Source organism: Alligator sinensis, unplaced genomic scaffold (genome assembly GCF_000455745.1).
Source record: "Alligator sinensis unplaced genomic scaffold, ASM45574v1 scaffold1408_1, whole genome shotgun sequence".
Classification (NCBI taxonomy): Eukaryota; Metazoa; Chordata; order Crocodylia; family Alligatoridae; genus Alligator; species Alligator sinensis.
Window position 1 is genome coordinate 683,010 of NW_005842519.1, and position 11,471 is coordinate 694,480.

At 58.4% G+C, this 11,471-nt stretch overlaps 1 protein-coding gene across 1 annotated transcript in view; it reads right to left on the reverse strand.

The window, feature by feature from the left end:
- The window catches only part of ATP6V1B1 (ATPase H+ transporting V1 subunit B1), a 56,555-nt gene continuing 45,084 nt past the window's right edge, over positions 1–11,471 (reverse strand). Inside the window, exons 6-14 of the mRNA XM_006031636.2 lie at positions 10,992–11,131; positions 8,386–8,487; positions 5,389–5,486; positions 4,599–4,722; positions 4,035–4,185; positions 3,199–3,281; positions 1,677–1,781; positions 1,267–1,396; positions 1–750 (exon numbers count right to left, since the gene is read on the reverse strand). Of these exons, the coding sequence (XP_006031698.1) occupies positions 584–750; positions 1,267–1,396; positions 1,677–1,781; positions 3,199–3,281; positions 4,035–4,185; positions 4,599–4,722; positions 5,389–5,486; positions 8,386–8,487; positions 10,992–11,131 (1,100 nt within the window). The 3' untranslated portion in view covers positions 1–583. The remainder of the gene's footprint in view (positions 751–1,266; positions 1,397–1,676; positions 1,782–3,198; positions 3,282–4,034; positions 4,186–4,598; positions 4,723–5,388; positions 5,487–8,385; positions 8,488–10,991; positions 11,132–11,471) is intronic.

The following is an 11,471-nucleotide window of genomic DNA, read 5'->3' on the forward strand; positions in this document are numbered from 1 at the left end:
TATTGTGTCACTAGTCTATAATTATCATAGCTGATTGTATGTCTCTCATTCAGATTCACAGAACAAATTCTCACTGTTTTGAATGTCTTGACAGTGCCTCCAGTGTGCCACTGTCAGTCATTTCTACACCTGACTTTAATATGATGAAGGGAAGGTTTTTAGCTAGAGCTAAAAGCAGATTGCAGGGCTGGGAAAGAGAAGAGAGACATTCCCGGGCATGGCTAAGAGACTGCAAAGCTGCAGAAGAAAGGAGAGGTTGAACAGGGGAACACATCAAGGCATTATAAAGGAGAGAGGGTCATTCACCGAGTAAAGAGATTAGCAGGAATCATAAAGAGCCATGAAGGCACTTGACTCACTGGCTGCTTTTTCTCCCAGGCTTCAAAGTTTGGGTAGAGCAGGAATCAAAGCAGGGTGCGCTTGCACCCCTCTGGATCCATCCCTGCCTCCCACCCACCCACTTGGGAACCCGGGAACGACCCACTCCGACGAAAATCAGGTGGTTTCTTCACATCAGCATGCTCCCCGGGGACATTGCCGGGTGCCTCGGTACCCCCACCTGCACCCTGGGGCCGGGCAGGCATCACAGGGCGGTGTCGGTCTGCTGTGAGCCCAGCCCCCGGCCCTCCCGCGGGTAGTACTCGGCCACGATGCTCTCGGGGATGCGCTTGAGCAGCTCCTTGGGGAAGATGCGCAGCAGCTGCCAGCCGATGTCCAGCGACTCGAAGACGGTGCGGTTGTCGTAGGGACCTGGGGAGCATGGCAGCGTGGCATGGTGAGCATGGGGGGGCTCTAGGACACGGCAGTGGCGGGGTTTACGCCTTCGGGATGTGCTAGGGAGCAAATATGCAGCCCAGGAGAAAGGCTGTGGGGACAGGGATGCCCGTAGGGGCTAGAAAAGGCCCAAGGAGCTTCCCTTTCCATGAGGCTGGATCTGGGTTCGAGGTTGCAGAGCGATGCTCCAGGCACCAGCTTCCAGAGACCAGCTCTGCTTTCCTGGGGGCAGGGGCGATGTCAGGGTGACTGCTCAGAGGTCAGACACGGGGTTTGTCTGGGCTGGTTTGGACAGGGCTGATCCAACCGCAGGCAGGGGTTGGGCTGGATGTGACCCTGCAGGTCCCTCTTTTCTCTGACTGTGACTTTCTTGCTGCTGCTCTCTGCCGTGGGGCATCTCCTGCACGGCCCCGGTCACATCCCTGCTCCCTCCCTGCCCTGGCTTGCAATACAGGTGCCTGTGAGTGCCTGGCCCGGGCCCCCTCTCCTCACCCTGGGCGATGAACTGCTTCTCGAACTTCTGCAGAAACTCCAGGTAGAGCAGGTCGTCGGCCGAGAGCGCCTCCTCGCCCACCACCGCCTTCATGGCCTGCACGTCCTTCCCGATGGCGTAGCACGCGTACTGCAGGTCAGGGAGGGGCCAGGTGAGGCAGGGCAAGGCTCCTGTACCCATTTCACAGATGGGGCAGCTAAGTGAGAGTCCCGAGGCCACGGAGACAGTATGTGGCAGAGGTGGGGAGTGACCCCCCCAGCTTCTGCTAGTGCTGTGACCCCACCAGACCACTCGACCTGTCTACCAGCCACAAGTCTTAGCCGGGAGTGATGCCACCGGGAGAAGGTTTGGGGCAAGGGGAGAAGGGACAGGACAGGGAATCCCCAGGCCAGGACCCCGCTGCACTCACCAGCTGGTTGGAAACGTCACCGTGATCCTTCCTGGTCATGCCCTCCCCGATGGCCGACTTCATCAGCCGGGACAGAGAGGGCAGGACGTTAATTGGGGGGTAGATCTGTGGTGGCAGAGAGCACATTAAAATCACAGAAACATAGAAAATGAGGGTGGGAAGGGACCTCAGGAAGTCACATCGAAGTCACCTGCAGGGAGGTGAAGGCTGCTATTCAATCCCCCTCGGTCTTCTCTTCTGCAGACTCAATCAACCCATTTCCATCAGTCTCTCCTCACCAGTCCTGTCCCCCAGCCCCACAACCATTTTTTATTGCTAATTCTCCAATGTGCCCACATCTTTTCTGTAGTGGGGGCCCACAGCTGGACACAGGACTCCAGATGTGGCCTCCCCAGTGCTGAATAGAGGGGAAGAATCACTGCCCTCCATCTGCTGCCACTGCTACTACTGATGCAGCCCAGGATGCCGGTCGCCTTCTTGGCACAAGGGCACACTGCTGGCTCCTGTTCAGCTTCTTGTTCCTTATCCCCCCAGGTCCTTTTCTGCAGAGCTGCTGCCCAGCCAGTCACCCCCCGCCTGCACCAGTGCATGGGATTGCTCCCTCCTACGTGCAGGACTTTGCACGTGTCTTCATTGAACCGCATGAGATTTATTTTGGTCCAAACCTCCAATGTGCCAAGGTCACTCTGAATCCTAGCCCGACCCTCCAGCATATCCACGACTCCCCCCGGCTGGGTGTCATCTGCAAACTTGTCATCCTCTCCTCTGCGGACTCAGCCCCCGCCGCAGCTCCTCCAGCCTGTTCTCATGCATCTCGCTGCCAGGCCTCTGATCATTTGTGTTGCTCTGCCCTGGGCACTTTCCAATCTGTCCACCTCCTTCCTGAAGTCTGGGCCCAGACTGGCTGTATTGCACTTGCTGCTGTGGCTGTGAAGACCCTGTACTGGGTCACGGCAGCACCCAGCATGCCAAATGCATCCGGGAAGCTGGGCCAGGGCTGGGCTAGTGCAAACTGAGCCCCTGATTGTCGGGATCTGGTGGCCGCGGGGGCCCGAGCTGGCAGGTTGGGAGCTATGTGGGTGTGTGGGCACCACACTGCAATGTGGCCATGCCATTCACCCTGTGGGTCCCCCCCCAGCCGGTCCCAAAGGGTCCTGCAAGAAGGCTCAAGGCATGGGGAGCTCATGAAGGGGAGTGATAGGGGCAGCATTGAATGCTGCTGTCTTTGGTTCCCAGCCATCATCCTCTTGACAGCTGAGTCTGCAAGAGACTCTGTCCCGCACCCTTGGGACTGTAATTCAGCCTGCAGCATCCCATAGAGAGGCTACTAGGGGACACTGTCACCCCCCAGCTAAGGCCCTTCACACCCCGCAGCCGCAGGCTCTTGCATTTCCACTCTCAGAGCACCCAAGGCAAAGCTCCTCCAGCTTGGAGCTGCAGGGCTTATCCTGCCTCTGCCCAGCACCCTTGTCCTTCGGACGCGTGGGGAAGGGAGGGGAGGGAAGGAGCTGGCATCCGGGACCTGTCGGTTGTGCAGCTGCCGGTCCACGTAGATCTGCCCTTCGGTGATGAAGCCCGTCAGGTCGGGGATGGGGTGGGTGATGTCTGAGGAGGGAAGGGCAGAGCAAGGATTAGCTCTTGGGGCATGTCGACCACCTCCCAGGGGACCCCCACGCAACACCCAGCACACAGCCCTCAACCAACCCGGGCATGCGTGCAACTCAGCCCAGCAGGGCAGCTGCTGTACATCTAGGGGAAACGGTGCAAAGACTGCCCATTGCAGGAGGGGGTTTATATGGGTCCCACAGCCCCTGAGGCCAGGGCAATGCCTCCTCCCTGCTCCAGCCCGGATCCCACCCAGCCCCCAGCCCCGCTCCATGCATAGCCCAGGCGGCGTGGAGGAGCCTGAGCCTGCAGCCAGCCTCAAGGCCCATGGAGCAGGATGGCGGCGAGGTGATAGACACAGTGCAGCATCCCAGCTCCGGTGCCCAGGCCCCACTGTCCAGCTGGGGAGGCAAGGAGAGGCCAGCTCCAGCTCACGCCTCTGCAAGCTGTAGCAGGACCCCGTGCACCCTCGGTAGCACCAGCCCCGTGAGGACCGACTGATTTCACTGCTCAGCCCCGAAACCCAAACCAAGAAACCTGGCTGTGAGCTGACCCCGTGCAAAGTGGTGGGGGGGGTTTGCTGAACTGAAAAGCCACCGAAATGTGCTATTCTGGGCTCCGGGCTGGGCTCGGGGACCATCCCTTTCTTGAAGCACCACACCGAGGTTGTTTCCCAGATGCAACCTGTTGGGTCCCACAGTCCCTGAGCGGGGCGGGGCCGCTGGGGCTGGACCCACCACGTCCCTGGCTCACCGTCATTGGGCATGGTCAGGATGGGAATCTGGGTGATGGAGCCGTTTCGTCCCTCCACGCGCCCTGCCCGCTCGTAGATAGTGGCCAGGTCCGTGTACATGTAGCCGGGGAAGCCTCTGCGCCCGGGCACCTCCTCTCTGGCGGCTGATACCTGCAGGGATGAGCGGAGCATGGACTCAGCCCAGCTGGGCATCGTATGGGCCGTGCACATCTCTAGCAGAGCATCGGGCCTGATTGGAGGCAGAGGAGCTGGACTAGGAGACCAGGATCCACGGGGCCGGGACATTTGGGCATTGTGGGAATAGATTCATAGATATTAGGGGCTGGAGGGGACCTTACAAGATCATGGGGTCCAGGCCCCCTGCACTTGGGCAGGAAAGACGGCTAGTCACTAAAAGCCTCAGCTCAGCAGCTGTCAAAAAGGCAAACAATTCATTAGGGATGATGAAGACGGGAATTGTAAGCAAAGCAGAAGGGATCCCTGGGGTGTGCACACCTTGAACCAGGTGCCCAGCTCTGGTTCCTGCACCTCCGCGGGTGCGGGGGACCCAGTGCTGCACTGACCTCCCGCAGGGCCTCGGCGTAGGAGCTCATGTCCGTGAGGATCACCAGGACGTGCTTCTCGCACTGGTAGGCCAGGAACTCGGCCGTGGTGAGGGCCAGGCGGGGGGTGATGATACGCTCGATCCTGCATGGGAGGGAGGGAGAAGGTGGCCTCTGTAGCCTCCCTTAACCTGGGGTGACGGGGCTGTGGGACCACCCTCCCCTGCCCGAGGGGCTGAGAGGATCCTTGCCCCCTTTGCAACAGGCTGCTACACGGAGCCCCAGGCTGGAAGGAGAAGCGCCGCTTGCAAGCGGCAGTAGCGGGGCCATGACCCCCACCATGCCAGGAGCTCTGAGTCTGCTCAGCAGCAGGCAGCGGTGCCATTAGCTTTTGACAATGTACCTGAGCCCAGCGCTGTGCGCTCAGCCCCCGGCACCTGGGGAGTCCCCCGCTAGATGCTCTGACCCCAATGCACCAGGTCTCTTTGCAGGTGTCTTGCCTCCAGGCAAGGTGTGGGGCTGGGCATGTGCCAAGGGCTGAGCACCCTTGGCTGCCGCAGAGGACACAGGGAGCTGCAGATGCTGGATTGGGCCCAGACTGCTTGGCCACAGGGAACTGTGCCCCTGGACCTCTGTGGACCCACCCCCTTACCCTCGAGCTATTCCACTTGCTCCGGATTTACCCCGGGGCAGGGTGAGCAGGCCCAGGGCCAAGTTGGGCCAGGGTCCCAGCAGCAGGGGTGTGTAGGCACCCTGCTCTGGGGGTTTGCACTCTGCTTGGGGTGGGGGGGCAAGGAAGGGGGGCACTCACGTGGGGTCGTTGGCCAGGTTGAGGAAGAGGCAGACGTTTTCCATGGAGCCGTTCTCTTCGAAGTCTGACTTGAAGAAGCGGGCAGTCTCCATGTTCACCTGCCAGAGGCCCATGGCATGTATGTGTGTGCATGTCCCTGTGTCAGTCTCTCTGCCCCCATTTTACAGGAGGGGAAACTGAGGCAGGGGGCCAGGAAGTGGCTTGAGCTCGGGAAGCGGATGGCGGGGATAGGGTTGGCTCCAGGCCCACAGCTTAGCTCCTGCTCTTTGTATTCTTTTGCCCTCTTTCTGCTGGTGCATGATCTAGGGGCTTACACACATGCACGTGCACAAACACACAAATACATACACACACATATATGTCTATGCATGTACACACCCACATGCACACACCCATGAGCACATGTACATATGCACGTACATACACAGATTGATGCATGCACACACATGCACTCCTGCATGCACACATACCCATGAGCACATATGCGTATGCACATATAGTTTCATAGTTTCATAGTTTCTAGGGTCGGAAGGGACCTGGGCAGATCATCTAGTCCGACCCCCTGCCATGGCAGGAAAGAGTACTGGGGGTCAAACGACCCCAGCAAGATGGTCATCTAACCTCCTCTTAAAAACCCCCAGGGTGGGAGCCTGCACCACCTCACTTGGAAGCTGGTTCCAGACCCTGGCCGCCCTGACCGTGAAGTAGCGCCTCCTGATGTCCAACTTGAACCTTCCCTCCGCCAGCTTGTGACCGTTATTCCTGGTCACCCCTGGCAGCGCTTGGGTGAACAGGGGCTCCCCCAGTGCCTGTTGATCCCCCCTGACTAGTTTATAGCAGGCCACAAGATCCCCCCTCGGCCTTCTCTTCTGGAGGCTGAACAGGTTCAGGTCCCGTAACCTTTCCTCATAGGACCTGCCCTGCTGTCCCTTGATCATGCGAGTGGCCCTCCTCTGGACCCTCTCGATGCTGTCCACATCCCTCTTAAAGTGCGGCTCCCAGAACTGGACGCAGTACTCCAGCTGCGGCCTGACCAGTGCCGCATAGAGGGGGAGGATCACCTCCTTGGTCCTGCTTGAAATGCATCTGTGGATGCACGACAAGGTACAGCTGGCCTTCCTAGCCGCCTCCCCACACTGCCGAGCCATCTTCATCTTGGAGTAAATAATGACTCCAAGATCCTTTTCCACCTCCGTGCTGACAAGAGGGGAGTTCCCCAGCCTGTAGGTATGGTGCCGGTTGTTCCTCCCCAGGTGCATCACCTTGCACTTGTCTGTGTTGAACCCCATCCTGTTCTCCTCCGCCCATCCTTGTAACCTGTCAAGGTCCGACTGTAGCCTGTTGCTCCCTTCTATTGTGCCCACATCCCCCCACATCTTGGTATCATCAGCAAATTTGAACAGGGTGCTTTGCATCCCCTCATCCAAATCACTGATGAAGATGTTGAACAGGGCGGGCCCGAGGACCGAGCCCTGCGGGACCCCACTGCCCACGTCCTTCCAGGCCGAGAAGGACCCACCCACTACCACCCTCTGGGTGCGGCTCTCTAGCCAGTTGGCGACCCATTGGACTGTGTGGGTGTCTACGCCACAGTCCCCCAGTTTCCTAATGAGAACGGGGTGAGAGACAGTGTCGAAAGCCTTCCGGAAGTCCAGGAAGACTATATCCACTGCTACCCCTGCATCCAATGATTTAGTGACCTGATCGTAGAAGGCCACCAGGTTGGTCCGACATGACCTGCCGCTGATGAACCCGTGCTGGTTGCCCCTGAGCATGCATTTCCCTGCTGGCCCCTCCTGGATGTGTGCCAGAATAATTTTCTCGAACAGCTTGCCCAGGATCGAGGTAAGACTGACTGGCCTATAGTTTCCCGGGTCCTCCTTCCTCCCCTTTTTGAAGATGGGAACCACGTTGGCCCTCTTCCAGTCCTCTGGCACCTCTCCAGAGCACCACGAGCGCTCATAAAGCTGCTCCAGGGGACTCGCAATGACCCCGGCCAGTTCCTTTAGAACTCTAGGGTGGAGATCTTCCGGACCGGCTGCCTTAAAAACATCAAAAAAAAATAGATGCACATAGATAGATGCATGCACACCCATACATGCATGCACACACATGCATGCATGCACACACATGCATGCATACATGCACAGACACCCATGAGCATGCATACATATGCATGTATATATGCAAATAGATGCATGCACACACATGCTTGCGCACACACACATGCTTGCACACATGCTTGCACACACCGGCGCACACACCTACACGTGAGCATGCACATGTATGCCCATATATATGCACATAGATGCATGCACATACATACACACATGCATGCATATGCATATGCACACTTACACATACACACACATGCACACTTATCCATGAGCACCTGTATGCATGCACATAGATATGTACATAGATGTATGTACACACATGTTTGCACACACACGCACACATGCTCACACACATATACATGCACCCCCCCCAAGGGTGCAGCTGCTGAGCGCAGTGAATGGCTGCATCACACAAAGCACCTCGGGGTGTCCTGCTGGGTGCCAGTGGGTGCTGGGGTGGCCAGCACTGTGGTTCCTGCAGCTGGCAGGGGGGAAGGCAGGGAGTGGAGCTGTCTGCATGGTGGGGGATAGGCACTTGATACTGCTGATGGAGCCCCTGGGGCACAGCAAAGACTGTGCCAGCCCTGGGACCTGCCCAGTCTCCCCACAAACCCAGCTGCCCTCCCTTGCCCCTAATGGACCATGCACGATGCCCCCAGCATGCAGAGGAGGCTGGGAGGCTGACCCGCATTGCTGCAGGGTCATAGCATGAGTGACCTGTGCTGCAGGCAGAAGCGGGGGGCAGCAGGACAGCTGGGTGCCCCCTGAGGGGGTGGTCAGCCCGGGGTGAGCTGGGGGGGCTTTGTCAGCAAACACCCATGCCTTAGGGCACCCCTGAGCCAGCATGGTGCCCCCGGCCACCACCCCTGCATGGACTCACACCCATGGCGGCGAAGACAATGGCAAAGCTCTCCTCATGGTAATCCATCACGTCCTTGGACTTCTTCACCAGCCCGGCCTGCCGGCAGATCTGTGCAGCAATCTGGGGGGGAGAGAGAGGAGAGGTCAGCACATAAGGAAGGGCCCCGATCCAGGGCTGGATTCTGGCTCCTGCTCTGGAGCCCTCACTTCTGCAGCCTGGGCCCGTCTCCCCACCCACCCCGTGCATGGGATCACTCGCTTGTGGGCATATGTGTGTGTGTGAGCTCCACTAGCCCCTGGTGCACAGGACCACCTGTTTGTGTGTGTGTGTGTGTGGGGTGTGCATGCATGTGCGTGTGCATGAGCCCACCCCCCCCCAATCCCTGGTGCATGGATCCTTTGGGGAGCTGCATGCACCAGCATGCGTACAAGCATGCGTGCCTGTTTTAGCTCACCTCCCACCCCCCTGCCACGGGGAGTTCCCTGTCCTGTGTGTGTGCTGGTGCACGTGGGCACATGCCTATGTGATCAGATGCCCACTGTTCCCTTCCTCCCTGACTATGTGCATGTACATACATGTGCATACAAGCATATGTGCGGGGGCTTGCATGCCTGCGGCCCCCTGTTCCTGCTCGTACCTGGGCAGCCAGGACAGCTCCCTGCCCCCTGGTCAGGGACAGGGGGCTTAAAGGAGCAAAGTCCTTGAGGTTTCCCTTGCTAAGGAGAGGATGGAGGTGGTCCTGGAGGCACTAGCAGCCTGACCTGGGGAGAGATCCCTTTCCCCAATGCCCAGGCTTCAATGAAGCCTGTGGGGAGCTCTGGGTTGATGCAGAAGACCCCCAGGGAAGGGATGACCGGAGAGCACAGAGGAGCCCTATCCTTCCTACAGCTTTAGCCTTCTGCAAAGCCATGACCAAGCCCTCCAGGCCTGAAGCAGATGCCCTAGAGCCCCCCCTCCACTCCCAGGGGAGAGGACCAGCCATCCAATCTCAGCCAGCCACGCTCCCAGCTCCCCCTGCTCCACGCACCGCTGGCTCGCCTGCGTCGGACTAGCCCCGGACTTTATGATATTACCTTTCGCCTGTCACTCCCCATCCATCAGGACGGTTTCCACCCTGCTGCAGCCCAGCCTCATGCCCCGGCTTTGCGTGTGGGGTTGGCGCAGGAGGAGAGAGGGGGCCAAGAGGGGACTCTTGCCGCTTGGCTGCACGGATGGATCCGCTCAATACATCGCATTCGCAGCGGCGCCGGAGACAGCAGTGGGGAGCAGGGGGCACAGCCTGGCATTTCAGCCCCCACAGCTCCAGCGCCCAAGCTGACTGGTCGTGCAGGGCCGTGCCCAGCTCAGCACACGTGGCCGAGGGAGATGTGTGCTTGAACCAGCTCGGTTCTCTTAAGGCAGTGGTTCTCAACCTTTGTAGACTCAAGGTACCCTGGATAGACCTGAGGGTCTCCTCGATAGACTCCAGGCACCCTGGATAGACTCAAGGTCCCCTTGGATAGATTCGAGGTTTCCCTGGACAGGCTCAAAGTCTTTTGGATAGACTTGAGGGCCCCCTGGATAGACTCAAGGCACCCTGGATAGATTCGAGGGCCCCCTGGATAGACTCAAGGCACCCTGGATATACTTGAGGGCCTCCTGGATAGATTCAAGGGCCTCCTGAATAGACTCAAGGCACCCTGGATAGACTCAAGGCACCCTGGATAGACTTGAGGGTCCCCTTGGATAGACTCAAGACCCCCCTGGATCAACTCAAGGGCCCCTGGATAGACTCAAGGCACCCTGGATATACTTGAGGGCCCTTGGATATACTTGAGGGATATACTTGAGGGTTCCCTGGATAGACCCCAGGCACCCTGGATCGATTCACAGCCCCCCTCAGAAAATGCCAGCTCTTAGTTTTCACTTGTTTTTTTGCCTACAGAAAAATAACAGAGCTGTTTTTCTGCTGCAAAGAACTCAGAAAGCCCACAGCTATGGATTTCTGTTTGAAACCTCTGGGTTTCTCTTGTGAATCCTGTTTGCACACCTAGCCGGGGCACCCTATGCCCTGTGTACAGCACTCTATGTACAGCACCACTGAAAGGATCTCAAGGCACCCTGGTTGAAAATCACTGCCCTAAGAGATTGCCTCTGGGATGTAGGACCCCACTAACTCCGAAGCGGACAGAGAGCACGACACTCTCCTTCCATCGCAGTGTCTCAGAGCTTTTGGGATAGCTGATATACACAGGTGGCTCAGGCACCATTATTGCCATGTTACAGCTGGGGAGACTGAGGCACAGAGCAGGGGCATGGTTTTCCCCTTCTGTCGCAGGGGTCAACATCAGAGCCCAGGAGCCCTGACGTGAGGGTTTCCTTTGGGGGTATTGTTATTGCAGCTGGTTCAATGCAATGGGGGGTTGGAGGGTGTTAAGCATTGCACGTTCGGCCCCGCTCTGCTGGTGCAGATTCCCACAGACACACCTGAATCAGCTACCAATACCTGCAGGTGCTGGCATCTGCAGGACCCGGTGACCAGCTCACAACCTGCAGCTGCTCTGATTCTAATACAGTGCCCGCTCCCTGCCCCTGCTGCCCCCATCTCCCTTGCAGAAGCAGCCCCTGGGAGGAGCTGGGGCTACCTCGTTGTGTGGGAGGCCGGCTGCGGAGAAGATAGGGATCTTCTGGCCTCTGGCGATGCTGTTCATGACGTCAATAGGCGAGATGCCTGTCTGGATCATCTCCTCAGGGTAGATGCGGCCATGGGGGTTGATGGGCTGCCCTGGAGGATGGAAGGAAGAGGAGGGCATGGAGTCAGGCAGGAGGCCAGGCTGTCTTTTTGAGTTCACTACCGTGGGTGATGGGACCTCGGAGGATTGGGGTGGTTTTGGGCTGGACCAGGAAAGTAAGGGGGAAACATTCACACAGAGAGGAGAGGGAGGCAGGGAGGGAAAGAAGGAAAGAGAAGGGCTTTGGGTGCATACATATTGCAGTGTGGCGCTCCTAAGGCAGGCTGGCTAACCCGCATTACCCACTGACATTCAAACCCAGGGAAGACAGGGCACTGGGGCAGACCTGGGGATGTGGGGCGCATTGGGCAATTGCAGCCCACTTTGATTCCT